Raw genomic sequence first — 24,977 nt, 5'->3', positions numbered from 1 at the left:
ACATACCTAAATTTTCCTTCGCCCGAAGCTGCGCCAGATAACTGTAAATTCTTTTGGCGCCTTAAAAGACTTCATTCTTAACAAATAATGGAAAGCGAACATCTAAAACATAAAACAATTTATAATTAGCCGTTGTCAGCAGCAAAGTTAATCCACTTCCTTTAAAAATAAATTAAGCAACAATTAAGCTTTTAAAACTTACCGTTTAACTATTTTTAAATTATCCGCTCCTGACACCAGCGTGTTTTAGTTCAGCCGTAACATCGATAACTGCGCTCAGTCTTGCAGTTACATCGATACCTGCGCTCTGTTAGGTTGTAACATCGATAAAAGTGCTGTAAGCGCTCCATATGATATTTTCTGAGATATGGCAACCCTACATAAAATTGTATAATTTACTTTTTGTGTTTTCTTTGATTTTGTTGAATTAAAAATATTAAGATCAAAGAAATACAAACGGACAATGGCTCTGCGCATCCTGAAGACATTGAAGCAGGTGAATAACCCACTGGCAACGACATTGGGTGGTCTACAAAAGCAAGAGCTGATTCACACGACGCCGGCATGCTGCGAAATCCGGAAATTGGCCCGATTACGGGTGGTGGACAACAGTGACTTGGGCAAAAAGGCGATGGCCGAAGGACGACCACCTAGATGCATCCATGTGTACAACAAACGAGGAGTGGGCCTCATCGGAGACAAAGTTTTGGTGGCCATAAAAGGACAGATGAAGAAGGGCATCCTCGTGGGACTCAAGCAAAATCAGAAGCCCAAACAACCCAAGTTTGATAGTAACAATTTGGTTCTCATCGATGATAATGGTAGTCCGTTGGGCACTCGGATCCATGTGCCTATTCCCACGATATTGCGCACCATCCTTAAGGAGAAAACACTGTCCAAAGGTGCTGATTACACAAAGGTACTAGCCATCGCCAGTAGATATGTTTAAGTCGTTTCAAATCCTTGGGAACCCGCCTTTCTGTTGCTAAATGAATAAACTATATCCAACCAAATCCAATTCGACATATCCTTCACTTCTTCATCCCAGAGATAACAGCTTCTTTGTTGTAGTATAAGTATAATGTGTATAATGTAATTGCGATCAGCTAGTTTAGTTTAGTTTAGTTTCAGTTTAGTTTGCCTAACGTATATAAGTTATGATGCAGTTATGTACACATGGGCGTTGCAGTTTAGTTTACAGTTTTGTAGTCAGAAATGCACTTTGTCAGTTCCAAGGAAAGCAGCAAATTTCGCTTTGTGGCCGGCAGGCAACCCATCTCTTTCACTTTGGTGGGCAAACCTGAGCCGACCCTTTGGCGAATCGCTTATATACAGAGGGACAAAAACGAAAAATATATAGAAATAGGATACCTTTGATCACGCGGGATATAAGTACAGGTACAGGTCGCCGTCTAAATATTCCCAGCACTGCCGAAGAACTGAAAGTTGTTGAAGTTCACCGGCGTTTTAGGACTTGGCAGATACAGAAATTCATCGTTCTGCAACTGGGATTGCGTCAAGTTCGGTTCACTGGCACTGCAATGGATTTTGGGCAAAGTGCGCAGCATGTTCTCCAGCATATTGAGTAGAGGCCTAAAGAGCGGGCGATCCTTGGGCGTATACTTAATGCAGTCCTCGGCCAAGCGTTTTAATGCCTGCGGTGCATCTGAGCGCACTTGACTCATATCTGGACGTAGAAGTCCTCTCCCCACCATAAACAAGATCTGATCCTTGTTGCTAATATGACCATAGGGCAGACACTCGGCCAATAGTTCATACATCACGATACCAAAGGCATAAACGTCCGATTGGAAGGAGTAGGGATTCAGTTCCTGCATGCGAATTACCTCTGGAGCCATCCATAAAATACTGCCCGTTGGCTGATTGGCCTGCTTTTCACCAGACCATCGAGTTTTCGCAGTAGCCAGTCCAAAATCGCCAATCTTCACGGAAAGATCCTCGTGCAAAAAGATGTTGTTCGACTTGAGGTCTCTGGCAGATGGAAAATGTTTATTATATTTTTGATCAAGCGAGGACGGTATCATTTATTTAAACTTACCTGTGAATGATGTTCTTGGCATGGAGATAATCCATACCCTGGGCCACTTGACGACCAATATCGATGAGCGTGTTCAATTTAAACTTCGTTTCGCTGACGTGAACGTGCTTATAGAGGCTACTGCCCTCGCACCATTGGGTCACAATTGCCAGAGATGGCTTGGACACACAGCCCATGAAGAGCAGGATGTTGCAGTGACGCGTTTTCTTCAGCATGGCCACCTCGTTCTTGAATGCCTGCAACTGGGCGGGACTCGGGGTCTTTACGTTAAGCGTCTTAACGGCCACGGGACCGTGCCAGTGGGCTCGATAAACGGTTCCAAAGGACCCAGATCCGATCCGGGGTCCTATCAAAATCTCCTCAGCCAGGATATTCTGCAAAGATGATATTAGTAGTATTAGTATAATTTAAATTAATAACCATGAAAATCCTTCGTACCCAGTTCTCTTCGGAGCTCTTAGCATCCCTCAAAAGTATATTCTTGTTGCTCTCATCGGCGGACCTTGCCCTGGGTCGATTATGCTTCAGTGTACTGGTGGGCGATGCCTGCGTTGAGTTGGAGTGATCAGTACATGGGTGCTAAAGTATGTCAGAACATTAGTAAAACTAGATGATTAATTATAAACAAAAATCTGCTAATTCACCGGTAATGGAGGCCTCGCTTGCATAATCAAACTCCGCTGCACTTCGCTTGTAATTGATCGAATGTTGTTTATGCACACATTTGGAGCGGAATTCGATCGATCATCCTGGCTGATCCTTGGCGGACGACCCTGCCGATGGTTTCCAGAGGACGAGGATGGTGGCTTAGAGCTGCTACTACTGCCGCTGCTGCTGCACCGCCGACTACGACTTCTGCTGCTCATATTAATCCGGACAGCAGTGCCCCTACCTGGGAAGCCGACTCCGTTATCCGGATTCTCAGCCAGGAGTAGCTGATAATAGCTTTCCATAGGAAAGGGCTGGCACAACATGGGAACTCTATTGGCGCACCTCTGATGAAAACGGAAATTACACTGGCTGCAGTAAAAGCCATTAAACAATAGCCTTCGACAGCCTTCGCAAAAAACTAACGAGAAGAAGGTCTTCCTTATAATCTGGTGTTTGATGTGTGTCCTTATCGGGAATTTATCCAGCAGCCGAACAAATATCTCCTCCACGTGTAGAGTGCCTATATCCGTGTGCCAAGGTATGATATGTCTTCCGGAATGAGTTGTGCTCACTTCGCACATATCCGGCGTTAATTGCCGGAGTTTCAGGGCCTTCATGAGGGCATCACATAGTCGTACTCCTGAAATTACCTCCACTGAAGTGCGCTGTTGATTGGGCAGATGAGCTCTTAACAGGATCTTGGGCTGACGGGTCAAAGTTCCACATTGGCTGCCCGGCTGGGAGCCTAAACTATCCGTAAGATCATTGCCATGATGCACTCGAGCCAATTGGCGCTGTTGCTGCAGGATTTGGGTTTGATTTTGATAGTGCGGTTGCTCCTTGAATCGCTCAACCAATGAGGAGTCCTCTTGGTGATCTTGGGAATTCAGTCGCTCCATTAATTCCTGCTCCTTGGCCTCTAGTTCGTGGAGTTTGGAGGTCAACTCCTGGTATTCTGCGAAAGATTATTGTAGATTGAATATAAATATTAAGAGTGAAGTATGTTAGCATGCATATGTAAATATATGTATAACAAGTGGTGTTTGGAGGTGTGTCCTGTTATTGGAAAGAGTTTTATTTTACTTACCCATTAAGTACATGGCTGGTGGCTCCTGCAGATTGGCAAACTTGGCATTTAGGGCATCGATGTTCTCCCGGGTTACATGTTTGACCAACTGGACATTGTGAAGCTCCTCGGCCAATGGATCGTATAGATCGCTATCGCCTTCGGTGGACGATTCGCTGGACATGTTGTTGCTGCTATATACTATATCCTATATCCTGTGACCATGACCCCTTACTAAAGAAGCCTTGACTTCTTGAAGGAAAAACTCCTGCGCTTGCGTTTTAGTGGAGTTTTAATGGGTGAGCCACCCACATCCACTTCTGTGGGCGGGGGGCAGCATGTCGTCCTTGACTTTTTTTAGGCTTTTCTGACTTTTCCGGGTTATAAGATCCAACGTTTTTCACCGATATCTGGCTTGTTTCCTTTCCAACCTTTTTTCGAGTGCACCCACACACTTGCAGACGCACACAAACACCTTGTATATACGGTATGTATGTATAATGAAGGTCAGTGTGTGCAAAAGCAGCTGAACTTGAGGATTTCCAAAGGATTTAGGGCTGTCAATTATCCGATAACACCCAGCCGGCACCATTGATGGCTGCTCAACTATCGAAATATTATCACTGTTGACTGGCTATCCTTCTATTTCACTTTAATCCCAATAACTTATTTAGTTTCAACAAGTTTTACTACATTTTCGACTTTTTGGTTTAATCGTTATCAGGAAGCGTGATTGACAGTGTCTATCGACTAACAATGTTATCTGCTGGCCTATCGGTCATTCGATATAAAAAGGTTCGTGTCTCCGCTACATATTGTTTCCAGATATGAAACATTGGTGCTTGCAGCCCTGACATCGAACAAAAAGACAGCAGGTGGAGCTCTTGAGCGCGAAATTTGAATTTTTAACACCAGCTTTCCCTTTGTATCGCAATATGAACTCATATTTTTTGTTAAGCCCTTTCAAAAAGAACCCTTTGCTTTTAGTGTTTTTCTACTTATAATAATCATTTGTATAGCTTCGGTAACTTCAAACACCTTTTCTAAAGCAAAATTTTATGTAAAAAATAAACAGAAAATTTCTTATTCTTTTTTAAACGTGAATAACGTTCGTGAATCATACAAAAGTGCGATAAGCATGGTGAATATTTTGAAAAGACCTCAGAAAATTATCTAATTTTTCGCTTTCACCTGCAGTTTTCGTTCCCTGCCCCAGATATGGTATTCTTCTCTCAACCACCAGTGGAGGAGCAAGAACAAATGGACTGGGTTCAATCTCAGGAAATGCCCTTCAACAACGGACATTGGATCAATAATCCCGTTTCGCTCTACTACCAAGGAGAGATTCTATGTGAGTTTTCAAATATAATACATATAAAGGGACTCCTTAAAATTCATTCATGGCATTCCATATTTGGACCCATATTGGCTGTCGTCTCGGGAAGAAAAATTGGAGTAACCAATTTTTGCATTTTCGATAAGGGGTAACAATACATACATAACATACTTTCCCCCAGATATGCCCAATACAGTTCCCTTGATCGCTCCTTCAATACCCGAGAGAACCTATCCTTGTCGACGGGGTCCCCACACTTTGCCACGCGATGAAGCTACTTGGAATTCGGCCCAGCCGATTCTACATATGGCCTGGGATGCCTTCGAATATGAGCTGAAAAACCGTTGTGCCTTGTGGAAATCATATAGGTTGGGATCTTTAGCCGATCCCATAATCAATCCATCGCAGTTCATAGCCGAATATATGGTCAAGCACATGAGTCCGGAAGTCTTCAGGGCCGGGAATCAACCACGTTTTGGACCCTCACCTAAAAACACGACTGGTCTGTTCTTTCTATGAACCACCCACGACGGAAGATTTCCATAATCTTCAATCGACGTCATAGATGTATTGTGTCGACTCCAGGAAATAGCATTTCGGAAATCTTCTGTGCAATGGTTTGATTTGGTTTTAACCAGAAACCAACAGATTACAGGATTGTAAGACTGGAACCGGGTCACTCCGATACCATTCATTTCTCCTTTCCCCGTGAATCGCCAAGATATTACATGGTATTCTGAAAATCTCGCTGATCGGCTCTAATCGTAAGCAAAGCAGTCTTAATTGTTATTGCAACTATTTGTAAAATTGTCTACAATCTGAATTGGCATCATTATATACAGTGTACATGGCAAACAGTCCGTTTTAAATTGTTTTTGTAAATAAAAAGGTGATTTCATTTAACTTAGGGATATACCGACTATATAGTCACATTCCTAACTAGGCAAATCTCTCATAAAGACAAGGGTAATTGCTAATTTCTTACAACCAGAAAAATGAATACGATTAATTATAAACATTAACATTAATAAAAAAAAAATGGTTTATACCTCTCACTCATTCATTATTTTAGTTTCATTTAAAACAAATTATACATAAAAAAAAATGTAAGTATATGTCAATTAAATAAATAATAAATGAAACCTAGCTTTTTGATTGACCTTCTGGTGCTTTTCCGTCAACTGGTGGCCACAGAGGCGTCAGTTCGCTGAGGGCCACGTCGTACAGCAGATTCTGGTACTCCTCCAAAAGGACTAAAAAGATAATGGATTAGTATCAAGTTATGTTCGGAAGACAGTGAAGCTTACAGTGAGGATCACTTATCCACTGGTCGAGCAGCGCCTGACGGTTGTGGATCTGTTTGGATATGAGAGCTCGCTTGAAGCGAAGCACCTTGTCGTTCATGCTGGACCAGCTTTTGATTACAGAGGCGGGTGTGGACTTCAGTTTTCCCCGGAAGTCAGCTAACCTAGAGCAAACTTGACCATCTAGCAGAAACATGCCAAAGTAACTGAAAATGTTAAATAAATATATTATTTGGTTGAGATGCAAGGGTCAATGTTTAATACACTTACCAGCAAGACTTCTCGCTGAGCGGCATCTCAACCTCGCCAAGTGGCAGCTCCCAGCCTGACTTACTAAACGTGGCGTCCACATGACAGTAGATCTTGCCAGAAGTCTTATCGAATCTGGGAGCGGGATCTTCGCGTACCTCACGTATGTTGCAAAGCAAAGGAACATAGAGAAGCAGCCACTCTGGTTCGATGGCGGTGATGCCGCGGATGAACATCTTGGTGGAATCGCCGTTCTGCAGTTCGTATGCCTCCTGGTAGACTACCCACTCTGGTGTTTTTTGACGCAACACAGAAGAGACGTGCAGGAAGGCTGGCTCTTCCATGTCGGCACAATGGTAGGCGTACTTTAGCCGCCGTCGTTCCTCTTTGTCAGCAATATCGGCCAGAGGAACCTTCCTAGCCACGCGGTCGCCCATGCCAGCCAGTAGAATTTGTCGAAGGAACCGCGCCTGTGCATCTGTGGGAGGCTTCAGTTCGGGATCCACGCCCAGCTCCACGTCGCTAACATTCAAGTTTATCTCGTTGGTCAACTGGACGCGCAACTTTCGAACTTCACTGACCGCTTTCTGTCGCAATCCATTTGTGGCACAGAACTCTGCTAAACTTCCCTGCGATCCGGCATATTCCGCAGCTCCGACGGCGCGTAATAAGACCATTGGGTCTCCGAGCAACTGGTAGTTACCGCTGGCTGCCCAGCTCTGGCGTTTACGGTGGAAGCGATTCGCGTCGGGCGCAACATCGTCATCCCTTTGCACACCCGTTTCTATTAGAACCTCCTGAACTGAGAGTGCGGCCACTAAGCAGACTGTGTAAGGCAGCAGGTTCTGCTGATGGGACAAGGCTAGCATCTTGCCAAAGCGCGGCGCCACGGGGAAACGGGAGATAACATGGCCCAAACGAGTGACAACTGGTGGCAAATCCGTCTTCTCCGACTTGGTAGCCTCTAGGGCACCTAGCACAGTCAACCGGCGTTCGGCTGCCTGCAACTGCACCTGATCCGGTGGTGAGGGAAAGGGAAAGTGCACCACGCGATCGATGCCCATGCAGCGCATCTGCAACATTAGATCCTCGACTGGCTTCTTTTGGATATCCGGCTGGGAAAAGTCCTCGAAACAGTCGTTGTACACGGCACTTGAGTAGAGACGATAGCAATGGCCGGCGCTGATACGACCCGCTCGTCCAGCGCGCTGATCCGCGGAAGCCTTAGATGTGTAGGTTACCACAAATGCACTCACCCCAGTCAGTTTGTCATAGAGACGAGTCTTCTGGCGACCGCAGTCTACCACATACTTGATGTGCGGAATGGTAAGCGAGGTCTCCGCAACATTGGTGCTGACCACACACAGCCGACAGCCCTCTGGAACAGGCTGGAAGATGCGGTTCTGCTTTTCAGAGGAGAGCAGCGAGTAGAGGGGCAATACCCAGAGTGGTTGCTTCTGGCCGGAGCCCATTCCCGATTCCTCATCTAGACCTAGTTCTTCGTCATCATCAAGATCTTCGTCTAATCCATCCTCTCCTTCATTCTCATCCTGCTGTTCGTGCATGTCCGCTTCCGTATCATCACCAGGAAGCTTGTAGTCGTCCAGGTTGATTTTAGGTAAAGCGATTTGGGCCAGGAACTTCTTTTTTGACTTCTTTATATTTCTAATAACCCGTTTCATGTCAAACTCTAGCTCCTTTGGATCCTCTACATTCTCACTCGCATCATCTTTTACTTCCTCTGTGGTTTTTACCGAAGTCACTTCAGCACTTTGCGGCACATCCTTGGCTGGCGGCTTATATGGAAACGAGCGTCGAAGCATGCGCACCAGCTTATTGACCTCCTGCTGTCCCGTGACGAAGATCAAGATGCCGCCTTCCGGTAGCTGATTGTGAATCTTTAAGGTCTTGCGATATGCCTCCGCCACATAGTCATCTGGTGTTCGCTTCTGGAAGTGAATGGTCACCGGAAACTGCCGAGCCTCGACTTTCAGTAACGGTGGTGGAATCTTAAACAGTCGTGTATTCTCCGTAAAATCGGTTACTCGTAACGTTGCGGACATGATGATCAGCTTTAGCGGCTGGCCCCGTTTGTGACGCAATGGAACGATCCTCGAGAGCAGGCCCACCAGTATGTCTGTATAAACACTACGCTCATGAGCCTCGTCCAGGATGATCACTGAGTACTTGCTAAGCAAGAAGTCAGTTTCGATTTCCTTAAGCAGCACACCATCGGTCATGAACTTGATTTTAGTCGCCGGAGTAACGTTTCCCTCAAAGCGAATGAGATAGGAAACCTCGCTCTCCGGTAGGTTCATTTCGTGGGCCACTCGCTTGGACATGGCTATGGCAGCCACTCGACGCGGTTCCGTCACACCGATCATCTTATGCTGGGCGTAGCCAGCCTCATATAAGAACTGCGGCAACTGAGTGGTCTTTCCAGACCCCGTCTCGCCCGCGATGATCACAATAGGATTTTCATTAATGGTTTCCATAACCTGCTGCTCCTCCGCAAGGATAGGCAGACGAAGACGGGCTTCCTGCACTTCAGTGGAACGATGTACGGGCACGTAGACGGTCTGATGAATGCAGGCAGGTGGGGCAGATTCTGGTTTGGGTGTTATTTTGGGCGGTTTAACTTCGACTTTTGGTGGAAGAGCAGCCACTGGAGTGGGTATGGCAGCAGGCAGAGCAGGCGTAGATGATTCTTCATCATCCTCGTCATCAGAGGTGTCCTCGTAGTCATCCTCTAAGCTAACCACATTCGGATTCTTGCGCTTAGCCTCCAGTTCCTCCTCCTCTTCGGCGAGTAGCCTGCGCTTGGAACCCTTAATAGCATTCACACGGGGACCCGATCCCGAAGACTTTTCGGCAAGCACTTGTGCCTGTCTCTCCTTCTTTTTAGCTAGATATTCATCCAGGGTAGGCAGGCGTTTCAGGCCCACCGTTTGCACCTGGCTGATGGATGTGTACTGTTGCAACTCCGCCTCCGGGATTTGCACGGCTGCCAGATCCCCCAAGAGTTGGGCGCGCTAAATAGGATAAGATTGGTTTGAGTGATTTTATTTTATTTTCATAAGTGTGAAACCTACCCCCTCCTTCTTCTTTTTCTTGTCCACAATCGCTTGTAGGTGCTTGCGCTGCTTTTTGGTGAGAATCTTCACGTGCTGCACCTTGTCAACCTTGATCTTGGTGGCTCGCTTCTCGGAGGGCAACACCAGAGCGTTGGCTTCATCGTAGCCTGCCTTGCTGACGCCAGCCACTGCATCCACATCGATTTGAATCTGTACGAGAATGGGTTGTACGGATAAGGATTCAAGCTGGTTTATATTTACAGATTTCAAACCTTCTTGACAGCCGAGTTGTCCACAATGGTCTGTGGATTCTGCCGCGCCTTGGCATTATGCACTTTCTTGCCCATGATTCCTTTAATTATATTATTAATAAGGTAATATTAATATTTATTTAAAAAAGAAAACATTGTGCTAAACCACACGTGCAGCGCCGATAACAAGCTTATCGATGACAGCATTGCCGATATTTCGATTGATTTTATTTTAAATGTGTAACAGTAAAAATATTTATAGAAACTATATATGTTATATTTTTATCTGACAAGAGACTTGTATCAGGTTTTATTTACTTGATATTTTTTCTCAAACGATTGTCAAAAAAATATCGATGTACCTGGTCGCAGCTATCGAAACTATAGTGCTGTCGGGAAACAGATCGCAATTTTTCATATAGAATTTTTTTTGTTACAAACTAAGCGTAATTTTAAGATAAGTTCGCTCTCCGCTTGTTGTTCCGATTAGACTCTTTGTCCTTGAGTCCTGACCCTCTCCTCTTCAGTTAAATTTCGCTCTGCAATGGTGTCCAAGAACCAATTCCAGCCAAATCGGGCCATGCAGTCGCAACACCACCCGCAGCAACAGCAACAGCAGCAGCAGCAGTATCAGCAGCATCCGCAGTATCAACAGCAGCAGCAGCAAAACCAGCATCCGCAGCAGCGAAATAATCAGAGCATCAACAATAATAATAATAATTACAATAATCCCCGTGCAGCAGCAGCTCCGTATAGAAAACCATTCCGTCCGGGCAACAATATTTCCGGACCAGGTGGAAATGGTAACGGCAATGGAACCAATGGCAATGGCAACAATCAGATGATGTTCTCATCCAGCCAAATGCCCAGCGATCCTCTGTACATCGACTTCAACAGTCCGGCACCTGGAAACAAACATCAAGGCGACGGTCTGAAGAAAAGGCCCTTAAAGGGCATCAAACAGCAGCAGCATCCCAATCCGAACCAGCAGCAGGGAAAAATGAACAGCCCAAATAACAAACAAATGAGCCAAATGCAGCCTTTCAACCACCAGATTAACGGCGGCGACTGGCAGCGTTTTCCGGGAAACAATCTCAACCAGAACCGCTTCAATGGGTTCCAGCGCGGACCCCCTCCAAACCGCCCACCCCCACGTCACATGATGGGTCCGCCAATGGGACCAATGGGTCCTGGACCACGTGGACTCGGACCCATGGGTCCCGGAGGCCCTTATCCGCAGATGCCTTTTCAGCCACCGATGCCCGGTATGCGTGGTCCCCCTATGCCGCCTATGGGTGGACCACCACCGCCTCCGCCCCCGCACTTTATGCGACGGAATGGACCCGGTCCGGGTCCCATGATGGGTGGTCCACCGCCTATGCACATGATGGGTCCGCGGATGCCACCACGAGGTATGCCACTAGGCGGACCTTTCGGACCAATGAACATGAACGGCGGAAGGATTACGAAGCCCAATCCCAAGCTTATCAAGCAGGCGGTGAAGGGAAAGAACTCTATTAAGACCTTAAAGAATCTGATCAATCAGTATCCTATCGACAAGCCCTGGGTCACGGAGGAGATTCGCATCGAGCACGACAAGAAAGTGGACATTGAAAACCGGTTGAAGGGCCACAAGGACGACGAACTCTTTTCCCAGTACAGGGGGCAGCGAGACAAGTTTGTTAACCTCTACGAGGCGGCACGAGAGGAATACCTTAAGCAGGAGGCAGCCAGCGTCAAGGCCAAGGTGAGCATAGATCCCTAGAGTCTTAACTTTCCTCCCAAGCAGGTGTCTCGCTTTAAATGTATCCCTTCAGGGATGCACATCGATACCGGCTACAATTTCGTTTTCGGCTAAAATCGATTTGCAGCCCCATAATGTTATTTGTGATTCCCAGTCCCGTCCCTCTTTGATGTGTTTCCCAGGTAGGATGAGAAGAAAGCAAAGAGAACGAGAAAGTGATCCGCAATCTGCTGAACTACACCTACAATCTCCTAGAGCTGCGGAACAGCAGGTTGCGACCACTCAAATTTTCACCTTCGGTTTCCTTGGCACGAATATTTAAATCCGCAAAAGAGAAAATTTATTTGGAATACCTGTACAAAGTCTTAAGAACTTCACAGATCAATAATAATTATTTTTAGATCTTGCATACATGGTTGCCACTTTGTATTCAATTTTGATAAACTAATATTAACATTTTGACTTTTTAGGTGGCAGCTGCAGTTGCATCATTAAATGCACTCTTAGTAACTTAATAGCCTTGATTTATAAATACTTATTAACTAAACGAGCCTCAGCATTTAAAACTTTAACGGTTTTCATTTTCACATTTTTCTAACGTGTTTAGTTATAAAAGATATTAGCTTAAAAAATTACAAAAAAAAAACATATTATTTGATCAATTTAAAACTTTGTTATTTTTGCGGGTTTCCAAGGCCTGTTTCTTGGGAAAACGGTCAGAGAAACTGGCAAAATGCATTTGAAAACGAAAACAGATCTGAGAGCTCTATTCACACACTTGAAAAAATGGCTTTTGAAACCCGTTGGCAATACTCGTATTTCTTTTGCAGGATGCCAAGTCAGACAAAGACAAAACCCAAGAAAACGCAATTTCAAATCAGAGCGCCGCCCCTCAGGCCGGAAGCGCTAAAGATGCAACAATTCCAAATCCCTAGGCAGCCAATGCAACCGAAACCGAATACCGAATCAAATCGAATCGAACCGAATCAAGATCAGGTCGACTCGCAGAACATTAAATCTAAAAACAAAACAAAAGCAGTGCAAAACTAAAACTAAATGAAAACAGAGAAAAGCGAGCAAGAGCAAGGGTCTGACAAATGAAGACGTATAGAACTCAAGATCCCGACTCAAGATCGGTTATACACACATCCTCCTCCTGAGGAGGTGCTTTTGTCACACGTTGCTTTTGCGACTGAGAACTGAGCTTAATAACGATAATATTAAATACAAGCCCAGCGATGATTATGTGGAAGAAATTCTAATTATAAAGATTACGTTAAAGAATAATGCATAACGATTCACTCATCTAACGATTATTGTTAATTGTGACCGTAACGTAAAGTAGAGAATTGAAATGTAACCGTAACGTAACAGTTTCCTTATTCAAAAAACATTTTTTCTATTTAATTCTAAACAGCGGCAATATCAATTATTTGTACACATTATTATACACCCTTATATTTATATATATTCGTATATATTGATAATATATAGTTAATTATATTTCATATTCGCTACCCGTGTGCTTGAAAAGCAAAATTATTTGATTATTATTATACGCCGATTTCAAGCACACGGGCCAATAGCACTCTGTAAGCCTTGGATTACACCACTTGATTGTATTTTTAAATTAATTCTTAAAAATTACAAATTAAGATCACTCTGTGAAAGTGTTCTCGATTGTGTGCATCTATGGATTTGTTTTTGTGTTCTTTGTTCCCGACTCCCTGACCCTGACCTCAGTCCCCCTTGTTTACCCCTACCAAAAAAAAAAATAGAATAATAATGCTCTCGAGCTCGAGGATCTAGATGACAACCTGACAAGTAACCTTAAAGCGGCTAGGACTAGCGAATGTAAAGCGTGTAGTTGCAGGGCCCGTTGTATATTGTATAAACTCTCACATAAATAGCTTTCAATTACGGCCTGTATTTACACAGTCTGATATCTCAGTTTGCAATAATAACTGGTCACTTATATTTCATATATTTACTTTGAAAATCGGACTGTGTAAATAAACCTTTAGTTATGATTTGCTGGCTTTGAAATTCAGAAACAAACGAGAAAGACATAGTTAAGTATATTCTGGTTAGACTCAACGTTCACTTTAAACTGTCTTTTTAGCCAGTAATGTAGCACCAATTTCCACACAAACAAATCAGTTAACAGCGATCCCTCAATTAGCAATAACTCAACTGACTGCAAAATCGGAAGAGTACAAGTAATTCTAAGATATGCGGATAGATAGTAGACCCTATCTGTTCGTTAGCACGTTAAAAACCTAATTGGATATAAACTAGATATCATATATAGTCAGTGAGGAGAGACATAACCCTCAGGTAGCTAAATAACATAATGGAAAATAGGGATTATTAAGACTAAATATAATAGATTATAGCCCTTTGACCTTGCTTGTCGGGTGCTTTTGGACCTAATTGTTAAATGATACCATATAGACACTACCAACACTCACCCCATCTCCACAACAATGAAGAATAATGCAGAATAAAGAAAGATTTCCAACAAAAACTAATATCACTTTGAAAACTTTTACTTTGGGATCATTATATTGGGCCAATGGCTACTTTTCCCAGGCACTTAGCCAAAAAGTTGGTCCAACAAGACATGTAATAGCGCAATCACAGATAATCGCTGGAATATAAAAGCTATAAGACTCCTTGGTTCAGCCCAATTGTAAGCAGGATCATGGCAATGGAAGGGCAATCTAAGCTGGACACTCACAGTGCCTTATATTACCACTGGCGCGTTTGGGAGCTCACTGGCCTTATGTGTCCTGCGGGAGTATCTCGGTTTGGTTATCTGGTGTACTCCATAGTGATCAATTCGGTGGTAACCGTGCTGTTTCCCTTGAGCCTCTTAGCCCGGCTGTTGTTCACCACCAACATGGCCGGAATGTGCGAGAACCTGACCATTACCATTACGGATATTGTGGCTAATTTAAAGTTCGTGAATGTGTTCTTGGTAAGGGAACAGCTCTATGAGATTCGTTCGCTCTTAAAGGTAATGGACTCAAGGGCCAGGCGTGTAGGAGATCCCGAGGAACTATCCGCCTTAAGAAGAGAAGTGGACATTGCACAGGGCAGTTTTCGAACCTTCGCCCGGATCTTTGTTTTTGGTACCACCTTAAGTTGTATCCGTGGGTTTCTACGTCCGGAAAGGGAGCTCCTGTATCCGGCATGGTTCGGCATCGACTGGATGCACTCCACCACAAACTATGTGATCATTTATATCTACCAACTCTTTGGATTGGTGGTGCAGGCTATTCAGAACTGTGCCAGTGATTCCTATCCGCCTGCGTTTCTCTGCCTGCTCACTGGCCACATGCGTGCCTTGGAGCTGAGAGTGCGACGGATTGGCTATTTGCCGGACAACTTCAAAGAAGATTACGATTCCTGGCGGGAAGAGGTGTACGAGGAGCTGGTTGAGTGCATCCGTGATCTAATGCGAGTCTATCGGCTAAGGGAGATCATCCAGCGCGTTCTTTCTGTGGCCTGTATGGCCCAGTTCGCATGCTCCGCCGCCGTCCAGTGCACCGTGGCCATGCACTTCCTTTATATGGCGGATGACAACGACCTCACGGCCATGATAATCTCAATTGTTTTCTTTACGGCCGTTACTTTGGAAGTGTTTGTCATCTGCTACTTTGGGGACAGGATGCGGACTCAGAGCGAGGCGTTGTGTGATGCCTTCTACGCCTGCAACTGGGTGGATCAGCTGCCCAAGTTCAAGAGGGATCTGCTCTTCACTCTGGCCAGAACACAAAGGCCTTCGCTTATATACGCAGGCTACTACATAGCACTCTCACTGGAGACCTTCGAGCAGGTGATGTATTCTATCCTTAGAAATCCTTTATTCCGTACACCAATATCTATCTACTTTATACCAGGTCATTCGGTTCACCTATTCAGCTTTTACTCTCCTGCTGAGGGCCAAGTAAGTTGAGATGAATGAGTTTAAAACTATAAAGGTAGAGGAGTGACCTCAAAGTAATAAAAATTAAAGTAAGAACTTTGCTTAAAAATATTTCAAGTCACCGTATGCCTTTAAATTAATCTAAATTAAATTCAAATTTAAACTGTCACTGCGGAGTTTTATTGAGTTAACTTGTTCCTTCCACTAAATCTGGCCCTCTGCGGTTATTTTCAAATCTCCCGAATCGAATTGGAGTCTCCAGGAGGACGTTTTTCCTTGTCACCCAGCTGTTGGAGCATCCCGTTAACCTGCTCCACCGTGAAATACACCTGTTGAAATTTTAGATTTAATTTCTCGTTTGGTTTGCTAGACGCCTTTTGAACACTTACCTTGGCCACCTTGGGCATCTTCTGTGGTCAGTCCATGCCTCAAATCAGCTTTACATGTTTTTAACTTAACAAGCTAACTAGTAAATTACTAAAATACAAATCAACTAAATCGTCAAGGAAATAATGCTACCAATAAAGAATTTCGATAGTAGTATGCGTATATCGATAGTTATGTGGATTATAACGTTTCCGCTGCCTTTGAATTTGCTACAGGGAAGTGCGCGAGTTGAATTCTCAAAAATCGTTATTAACATTCGCACTTTCAAATATGTACAAAGGAAATAAATTTTTTTTAATTGATTGAATTTATGTGTATTCAGAACTTTCATATCTTCAAAATTAAATACTTGTATAATTTCTTAGCACTTTTAAAAGAAAAATCATCATATTTTTACTTTTTAATTAAAAACTTCATAAGCCAAACTTCACATTTCATCTTTTTTCCGAAAAATGTTAAAATTTTAAGATTTAAGATTTAAAAAACATGTTCAACGAGCTATTACATTCCATATGTGGGCCATTACTGTCATAGTTATGGACACAATAATTTCGTCTTAAGGAGAAAAATGTGAGTAACAAATTTTCGTATTTTCGATAAGTAATTTTTCATAATTTTTCCGAAAAATAGCAAAAATTTGACTTTTCAAAGTGTAAGCACACATCGACTAGCACACATCCACAAAGCTAGAAACTTTTTAATAAATCAAGTAAAGTCAAAATCCTAGAAGGTTTCAAAATGCAAGCGATGACTGATTCCTGATCCCTGCTCCCTGATAGATAAGCAGATGATTTCCCATAACGATTGTTAAAAAGCTGGCCACGTGGGAAATCGAACAGATTGCAAGATTGAAAGATTGGAACCGGGTCACTCCGATACCCTTGTGTTGCTCCTTGTTCTTCTTTCCCCGTAAATCGCCAAGATACTTCATGGAACTCTGAAAATCTCGCTGCTGGGCTCTAATCACTAGCAAATCAGTTTTAATTGTTATTGCGACTATTTGTAAAATTGTTTACAATCTAAATTGGCATAATTATATAAAGTATGCATGGCAAACAGTGCGTTTCGAAATGACAAGATCGTGGGAGTAGATAGAGTACCTCAGAGTTAGCTATGAGTCGTACTGTAGATAGAATTGATGTCAATATAGATGCTTTTCAAGAATTGCTTTTTGGTCAATGATTAATTGATGAAAATGATTGAAATGCGGTTAATGATTTGTTTTGAAATCGCACTCCTAATCGCATGACTACTTATTCGTAATACATGCGTGTAAATAATATATATGCTCATATTCATATACATATATAGTCTGGCATATAGTGAACTCGATTTTGTTTACAACTTGTGACCACGCGCCGTTTAAGTGATTCGCTGGCTTCTGTTTCATGGGAAATGGAAAAGCTCGGGGTGAAAGTTCACCGGGACACACACTCATTTTTTGTGGGTGCAATGTCCCTTTGGGTTTTTCGGGTCTTTCGAGGGGGTTTTTCAAGGTCACCAGCCGGCCAGACGGATGGCAGACAGTTCCCCAACTCCCGATTTCCGATTCCCGATTCCCCCGACCGCCCCCTCAGATTACGAATACGAAGACGGTTACGGGAGTCAAAGAGTCGGAGAGTCCGGGAAAACAGATTAGAGATGGGTTTTGTGGGTCAGTGGTTCCTATTTCATTGACGGGTGAACTAAAATCAAACCAACCTTGAAATGCCGAGTAAACAAACAGTTTCAGCCTATACTCGTAGTAATTCCATTGAATTTAATTCATTAGACGTGTAAATTCTTTGAATGGTCACAGACACAGCTTTACTTGTAATTAATTTGCTAATATAAAGTCATAGATTCAAGATTTTTGATCGTTTAATTTAACTTTCTTATACTTTTTAAAGCAAAATGTTCACTTTATAGGATAATTTCTATATTCCCTGATTCACAATGATTGTTGAATTTAGAAATTGGTCTTGTAGATTAAATTAAAGAAATAAACTTAGTTAATTTGTGCAATTTTTGGGTGTTCATTGAGTTCAAGGTCTTGCTGGTTTTTGGTGGCTTCAATTCCAGTTCATCACTCTTTGAACCACTCGTGGTGTTGGCGTTTTGTGTGCCAGGCGTTGACCTTGAGGCCTCTTAACCGATTGCAGTTCATTGGCAGCTGAAGAGCACCACCCACCGGCCCCAAAGTTAAGGCCAAGAGAAAAGGAAAAAATACCCGAAAAATGTGTGTCTATGCCCGCTGCTGGCTGCTTCTCTCGATTGTTGCTCTTTGCTCCTCATCTCAGCCACCCAACCACCCATCAGCTTCCCTCGCACTTCTGCTGTTGCTTTTTTTGGGGTCGTTGGCGACAGTTTATTGACATCGGGCGATAATTTCGTGAGCTGTTTTTTCACAATGCCCCAAAAAAGTCAAAAGAAAAAAGGAAAAAGCTCAAGAATCTTGAATATTTAAATGCAAATCGAATAGGACACACAGGTGATATTTATACTCTGTATATCTGAATCAAAATGGAAGTTACTTTTAATTAAGTGAATTGTAATTGAAAATACTTTGGAATTGCAGTGGCGATTAAGCAGTGTTGCCAACGAAAGAAATTCAAATGAAAGCTTGTTATGTTACTCATCTTATTCGGAAATATAACATAATGTGAATGGGAACATTCCTTAACAACAATTTATTATGAATCATCATAATATTTATGAACGTGTGATAAGCCAAAGGAAACTTAAACAGAATGAATGATGCTTAGGAATAAATATTTACTTACTAAACTAAAGCCAGGACATTCATTAGAAGCTCGATCAAAGAAATTCCAATGAGTGTTGATTCGATGGAACTTGCAACTTAATTGCAAAGTTCAATTCGCTAGAATGGGAATTTGATTTGTTATTATTGTTATTTTTGTTGCATATATATTACGATTGCAGACTGTTGTCGCCGATGTCTAGGCTTTTGGTATCAACAACAAACCTCCTCCACGCTTCTGGGTCAATAATCTGCGTCGGAGCTATAGATTCCCCGATGTCTTGTGTTGTTGGCGCCCGATTGCCGCAAATGTCAATCAATGAAGATCCAATTTTAGCACAAGTAAACAATATTCGCTCGATCGCAACTGTCAAACCCCTCCAGCCACCCGAGCACTCCCACGAAAAAGGGTGTGGCGCCTCCCACTTGTCGCTTATCTCAACCTCTGGCTAGAGGAAAAAACCAAGAGTCTGTTTTCCCAGCTTCAGGGTGAAATCGATCTATCGAAAATATCGATCACCTGCCATTGATCCTTGACTCAATTGGTTATCAGTATCGTACTTTACTTCGAATTCTTAAAATAGATAAGTTTTCCAAACCATTATCCTTCTTCTCTTTACCCATTATTGGCAGGATCGTACTATGTACTATACAAGCATTACCTATCGATCCATTCACCCATCGTTTGGTTATCGTTCCAAATCGAATCGTTGACCCTGACGTGGCGTGCCTCCCGTGTGGGTCTTCCCACCTTGGACTCTGGCCTGCATTGCGTATTGCTCATGGCGCTCAGATCAGATCCCGATTCCTCCGCCCATTTCCAATCGCCGCCTCCGATTGTCTCTCCCAAAACAACAGATGGCTTTCCTACACGCAGAGAAAAACGGAGCTTTTCGTGAAAAATACCTTTGGCTTGAAGAAAATTGAAAAGGATTGATGAGTTTCTGGTGTTGGGGATCGATAGGATGAATATCCGAAATATTCAATTTGGATGTTTTGATATTATTTTTCTCAGTATGCATGTCTGTACAAGCCTTGGCTTATCTCGCCTCCCTCCCGCAATCACCACTCCTTCTGTCTGTATTCTTCTCTTTCTCTCTTTTAGCTATGTTGTTTTCCTCGGCGGAGAGTCGAGATTAATGCTAAAAATAGGGATCTTTTATTTTGAATCGAAACTAGATCACGACAAATTCACGTTGCCGTTGTTTACGGTTTTTTCACTGATGGACGGACGGACGTACAGCGTACGCTGTACGCCCACAGACCCGTACCGCCCCCCTTTTGGGCTGCCCCATTGGCTTCCGTTCTTCATCGGCTGCACTCGAAGTCGCAGTTCCAGCAACAACAAAAACATCAACAAGCTTATCGCCGAATCATTATCTAAAAGCCAAGCCAAGCCAAGCCCAAGACCTAGTACATATATAGGCTATATCTGGTGGCATATAGGATAATTCCAGGGTCTTCAAGAACAGATCCAGTTCTAGTAATTGAAAAGCTAATCATGGCATTTCCTTATCAAAATGGCTACAACCTGATATCATTCTACAAATATAAACAAATTAACAATTATTATTATAACCAATTGAAGACTTGCAGTTTAGTTAACAGTAATCAATTATAATTGTTGAAATTGGGGGCAAGGGGTTACGGAAATACCATGTCATATACGAGCACACGAGCCCATATACATGAGCGATAGTTTGGAGTCATCTAAGCGACTGAACTTTGTCGCTTTGACGAAGCGTTAACGTTAATAGGGAAAATGAAAATCAACAAGTGTATGTACATATGTACTTATATAGAGCGTGGATTGGATGCTGCTTTTCCACTGATGGATTTACTCTATTTATTGTTGTTGTGCTTTTTGTTGCTGTGTGCATTTGTCACTCACACTGGCACGATGTTGGTATGTACTTTGTTCAAAGACGATCTTATTAATATGATTATTCCATTGTATGGTTATACAGTCAGACTTTCCTAACCCGAACTATCATCTTCTATATCAGGTTTTATCTTGGCATCATTTTGGGCTAGCGAAAAGAGGGCTCTTGTAGCCATAAAATGTGCTTACTATAGTCCCAGTATGATTCATCTTTCAATGAATATAATATGCGATAAAAAATCCGAAATTTGCAAGCTCAGCCTCAAGTCAAACAAATCAAAACGCAATTAAATAGGAACAGGAAACCTGCTGATAATGGGATATTATCATTCGAAATTTACGTGACATAAACTTTAAGTTTGAGATACAAGATACTAACCTTACTTTTCGATATTGCAACCCATATAATACTACCAGGGAAAGGTTTATGGGTAAACCCAGGAACCCATCACTTCTATGCAACTTGACCCATAAAAGTCCAATGTATAGATGTTGGCCTGTATTAACGCTCTCAAACACCCACACACCCCACGCAAACACTCGGCCCCACGGTGACCCAAAGTTGATTGAATGTGTCATGGCCGGCAAATTGTTTAATTTTAAGCATTTGTTTGCGTTTACTGTGTGGGTTTTTTTTTTCTTTTTTTCTTTTTGCAAGACACTGGACTTTGCTTCCAATGGCTGTGGTCTCTCTCGCTCTTCCACCTGCAGTCCACGTGCTTTCGCATTCGCTGCATCTTCCCTTCTCACTCACACGCGCGTAAAGTGAGGCTTCGTTTTGCTCTGGCGTCTCGGCAACGGTTCTTTTCCAATTTGGCTGTGAAACAACGAAGAACGTTCTTCCAAGCGAGCGAGCGAAGAATTCGCTGAGAGTGCAATTAAAAGCGTGGAAAGCGGAAGAAAGACAGTGTGTAGAACGTTCTTCCGAACGAGGCGATCGGGCGAGGGAGGAGTTCGCCAAGAGTGCAATTGAAAGGGTGGGGAAGGTGGAAGAAAGTGGCGGGAGAGAAGAGATAAGAAACCCTCTAATTATAGGCACCACTGATGGTCTAAAAATAAACAACCACAAACACCAGCAAACAAACAATTAGAGGGAGTCAAACAGCTGTTGATTCTACGCTCTCCCACAGAAAGAGATAGAGATAAGGACGAACTGTGAGAGAAGTGAATCGCAGCAAGCGAATGAGAGAGAAAGAGAGCGGCGGGTGATCGCTAAAGATAGGAATACGTGGTACTCCCAAGAAAACGGCAGCTTTACGTTCCAGCATTCAAGCGTCCAACTTCCAAAAGCGTTTCCAATTCCAAGCCAGTCGCAACGTCAGCGGAATACCGCTACAAATCGCTATATTTCTCAGTCGTCTTTCCCATTCACTCTCTCCTCCTCGTTCTCCTGCGGTCAGTCACATATACCCGCACTCTTCTGTTCCTGCCACAATACTTCACGCGATGCCACAACAACTAGTGGACGCAGCAGCAGCAGCAGCAACAGCAACAGCAACAGCAACAGCCGCAACAGCAACAGTCGAAAACGCAGCAGCCGCAGCAGAAGTTAACCACTTGTTCGATTGCCCGCACTCCAATTGCCAATCGATAGCCAAAGGACATTAACCGTTCTTCAAACTCAAAGCTCGCGGATATTTATCGATTCGTTTTTTTTTTGCACGTACAAAACCTCGAAAAACCTTAAAACCCAACCTACAAACCCACCAAAAAAAAAAATCAAAAAGCAAAATTATCCCCTATTTTTAGTCGTTTTGTTTTGTTTTTTTTTTTTTTTTCGTCAATTGATTGTGATTTTGAAACTGTGTGATCGCAAAAGAAAATCTGCAAATTACCAAAAAAGAAAGTTCCTTAAGCAAGTGATAATCCGATAGAAACTCTGAAGACAAAAAAAGGAAAGAGAGCGCCTGGAGATATATAAATATATATACATTTACATCGAGCTACAATATACATATATATATATCAACGCATCGATCTTTATACATCGAAGACTACAAAGGAATCCAATAAATACCGTCACAACCCGGAAAGAACAGCATGCTAATGTAAGTCTCAATCGTAATGGTAAAAACTTTATTCAGGTCTAGATTATTGTAGGAAACTCTTTATCTTTAGGAAACTATATTTCCAGAATAATACTTGCAAAAAAAAAGGGAAAGTTCAACGTTTCTGCTTAAAGTACATTAATAAATTCCTTTAAAGTATGTATAATATTCCAAGAACCATAAAGTATGACAAACTCTTATCAGGCTTGTTTTTCAATTTAAAAAACAAGAGATTTCAAATGAAAAACAACCAAATCATTCATAAATTAGCAGCTCCCTCAAGAGCTTGTGTAAAAACAAAGCCCCCAAAAGATTGCTGAGAAAGTTCAAGACCCATCAAGGATGTGGAAAATAAGTGTAATACCAGCAGCCCCTTGAACCATCCTATCATGTCTATAGAGACAGCCTTAACCTCTTCTCGATTCTTATCAAGATTGAAAACAAAACTCAAGCCAAGATCGGTTCTTCCCATGGAAAACAAAAAAACAAAAAACATAAAACTGAAAACTGAAAACAGAGAGCAGAGAACAAAAATCGAAAAAACAAAACAAACAAACTAACCGAAATCAGGCAAGTAAGTGGTGTATGATTTCTATATATAGATCCCTCGCATATCGCTGTGAAAACGAAAGCGAGAGAAGTGGAAAAACATTGAACCACATACTATATATAGAGTGTGGTTGGAAACCGAGTTTCCAAAGGAGAGTCATAAAGGCAAACAATAACAATAACAAAAACAAGAGCCACATGGGGCACAAGCCCCATGCCCCAAGCCCCAAGCCTCAAGCCCCACACCACATCTACTGCTCCTCCTCAGAGTCACACTCTGACTTTCTGATTGTGTATAAAAAGAACTCATGTTCCAAATGATAAGTGGGGAGCCGAGCGAGCGAATCGGCGGTGGGTTATTTTTAAACACTGAAGTTTATGTAAATATATTTCCTGGCCAGCCCAGACACAAACAATAACAGAATCGAATGGAAAATACAATAATATTTGAACGCTGATAAGGGAGCCAACCAACCAGCCAGTCAACCAACCAACCAACCAAGAGACACCAGACGCGTGTGGAAGGCGGAAGAGAAGGGGGAGTTATCTGTCTCCGGTTTGGTAGAAGTATGGTATGTCCTTGTTGCAAATCGTTAGCATCATATTGGGTGGAAATGATGGGATTATCCTGAATTGGATATTAGATAGAGTATCAGTGGGTTAGCTAACTTATAACCTATATGCTTGGCATTCTTAGAATTATTAATTAGATGTAATGAAAGTTAAAAAGTGTTAAAATCAAACTTAAAGATAGAACAGACATCCATACCTAACGAAATGTATATTTTGCAGATGATTCCCGAAGTGCCATCGTCCAAGATCCTGCTAGTCCTGGCAACCATAGTCGCCGTCGTTGCACTAATCAGCAGTTGGGTACCCCAAGTCACGGCCGTACCATTGGCCCCCACGGACCACGACCAGAAGCGAGTAATGTGCTCCAGCAATCTCAGTTATGTAATACAGGAGATCTGTGCCGCTGTAGGAACAATAGGCCACGGCGACCTTTACAGTAAGTTAATGTCTGATTTAAAAAACTCCCATTGCTAACTTGCATTTTTAATTTCAATCTAAAGCCACCAGTTCTGAGAAGCGCAGGAAACGAGATATGCAGAATGTCGCCAGTACCTGCTGCAAGCAAGGAGGTTGCTCCTACAGTCAGCTGCGGCAATACTGCAGAGAATAACATTTCCGTATGTCCGTTTTCCAACCCCGACACTGCACTCCACTGCACTACAGCACCATCCCACTCCATCACTCGTAACCATTAAGATAAAAATGAGCAAGCAGCAGTCTCCCCTAGAGTATACTAAGTATATTTTACTAATTTAAACTATACACTAACTCAATTCTGTACAATAAAAGAAATTCAAATGAGCGAGATTGAAACGGCAAAGGGGTGTGCGAGTTCAAATGCAATCGATTAAGTTTAACTGCAGTCTTGGGAAAAACACTAAACGTATCAATTAAGTTTACCAACCGAATTCATTGCAATATTCACTTGCCAACTAAGATCTTGGTAGTAGCTTTTAGATTTTATTATTTCAATTTCCGCTAACGAATCGTAACCCATTTTTGGTAAACTTCTAAGGAAAAGAACTCCGCCTCGAATATCCACACACCCCCTTTCATTAGACTCCTCTATTGTCGGCGTTATAAGCCCACAAAAGCGAAATCTATTCAGAGTGACACTCAACGGGATTGTCATG

General features: G+C 42.8%; 7 protein-coding genes across 8 annotated transcripts; 5 read left to right on the top strand and 2 right to left on the bottom strand.

Annotated features, from left to right (window-relative positions):
* Positions 1-348: 348 nt before the first annotated feature.
* Positions 349-1,013, top strand: LOC108103300 (39S ribosomal protein L14, mitochondrial). Its single transcript, XM_017208722.2, has one exon. The coding sequence runs from the start codon at positions 464-466 to the stop codon at positions 947-949; it is 486 nt and encodes a 161-aa protein (XP_017064211.1). The 5' UTR covers positions 349-463; the 3' UTR covers positions 950-1,013.
* Positions 1,014-1,061: 48 nt separating this feature from the next.
* LOC108103298 (raf homolog serine/threonine-protein kinase Raf) lies at positions 1,062-4,527 on the bottom strand. Its single transcript, XM_017208720.1, has 5 exons — positions 3,798-4,527; positions 2,704-3,665; positions 2,498-2,638; positions 2,060-2,433; positions 1,062-1,992 (listed from the first exon to the last, which is right to left on the bottom strand). The coding sequence occupies exons 1-5, from the start codon at positions 3,958-3,960 to the stop codon at positions 1,413-1,415; spliced, it is 2,220 nt and encodes a 739-aa protein (XP_017064209.1). The 5' UTR covers positions 3,961-4,527; the 3' UTR covers positions 1,062-1,412.
* A 283-nt stretch (positions 4,528-4,810) lies between these two features.
* LOC108103320 lies at positions 4,811-6,015 on the top strand. The gene is made up of 3 exons (XM_017208750.1): positions 4,811-4,917; positions 4,974-5,127; positions 5,294-6,015. The coding sequence occupies exons 1-3, from the start codon at positions 4,915-4,917 to the stop codon at positions 5,629-5,631; spliced, it is 495 nt and encodes a 164-aa protein (XP_017064239.1). The 5' UTR covers positions 4,811-4,914; the 3' UTR covers positions 5,632-6,015.
* A 139-nt stretch (positions 6,016-6,154) lies between these two features.
* Positions 6,155-10,181, bottom strand: LOC108103319 (probable ATP-dependent RNA helicase kurz). Its single transcript, XM_017208749.2, has 5 exons — positions 10,012-10,181; positions 9,758-9,949; positions 6,687-9,697; positions 6,420-6,622; positions 6,155-6,365 (listed from the first exon to the last, which is right to left on the bottom strand). Exons 1-5 carry the CDS (start codon positions 10,084-10,086, stop codon positions 6,256-6,258), a joined length of 3,591 nt encoding a protein of 1,196 aa, XP_017064238.1. The 5' UTR covers positions 10,087-10,181; the 3' UTR covers positions 6,155-6,255.
* Positions 10,182-10,354: 173 nt separating this feature from the next.
* Positions 10,355-13,404, top strand: LOC108103317 (DNA-binding protein K10). Its single transcript, XM_017208747.2, has 2 exons — positions 10,355-11,737; positions 12,565-13,404. Exons 1-2 carry the CDS (start codon positions 10,535-10,537, stop codon positions 12,667-12,669), a joined length of 1,308 nt encoding a protein of 435 aa, XP_017064236.1. The 5' UTR covers positions 10,355-10,534; the 3' UTR covers positions 12,670-13,404.
* A 943-nt stretch (positions 13,405-14,347) lies between these two features.
* LOC108103318 (odorant receptor 2a) lies at positions 14,348-15,690 on the top strand. The gene is made up of 2 exons (XM_017208748.1): positions 14,348-15,575; positions 15,640-15,690. The coding sequence occupies exons 1-2, from the start codon at positions 14,439-14,441 to the stop codon at positions 15,688-15,690; spliced, it is 1,188 nt and encodes a 395-aa protein (XP_017064237.1). The 5' UTR covers positions 14,348-14,438.
* Positions 15,691-21,491: 5,801 nt separating this feature from the next.
* LOC108103315 (probable insulin-like peptide 6) lies at positions 21,492-24,646 on the top strand. Of its 2 annotated transcripts, none has more exons than XM_017208745.2 (3): positions 21,492-22,722; positions 24,064-24,280; positions 24,345-24,646. In XM_017208745.2, the coding sequence occupies exons 2-3, from the start codon at positions 24,064-24,066 to the stop codon at positions 24,452-24,454; spliced, it is 327 nt and encodes a 108-aa protein (XP_017064234.1). In that variant the 5' UTR covers positions 21,492-22,722; the 3' UTR covers positions 24,455-24,646. The 2 variants fall into 2 exon arrangements, with proteins under 2 accessions (XP_017064234.1, XP_017064233.1); XM_017208744.2 differs by lacking the exon at positions 21,492-22,722 and adding an exon at positions 23,342-23,843.
* The last annotated feature ends 331 nt before the right edge of the window (positions 24,647-24,977 follow it).

The sequence above is a fragment of the Drosophila eugracilis genome, unplaced genomic scaffold (genome assembly GCF_018153835.1).
Source record: "Drosophila eugracilis isolate 14026-0451.02 unplaced genomic scaffold, ASM1815383v1 contig_2167, whole genome shotgun sequence".
Lineage (NCBI taxonomy): Eukaryota > Metazoa > Arthropoda > Insecta > Diptera > Drosophilidae > Drosophila > Drosophila eugracilis.
This window is presented reverse-complemented; position numbering and strand designations above follow the sequence as displayed.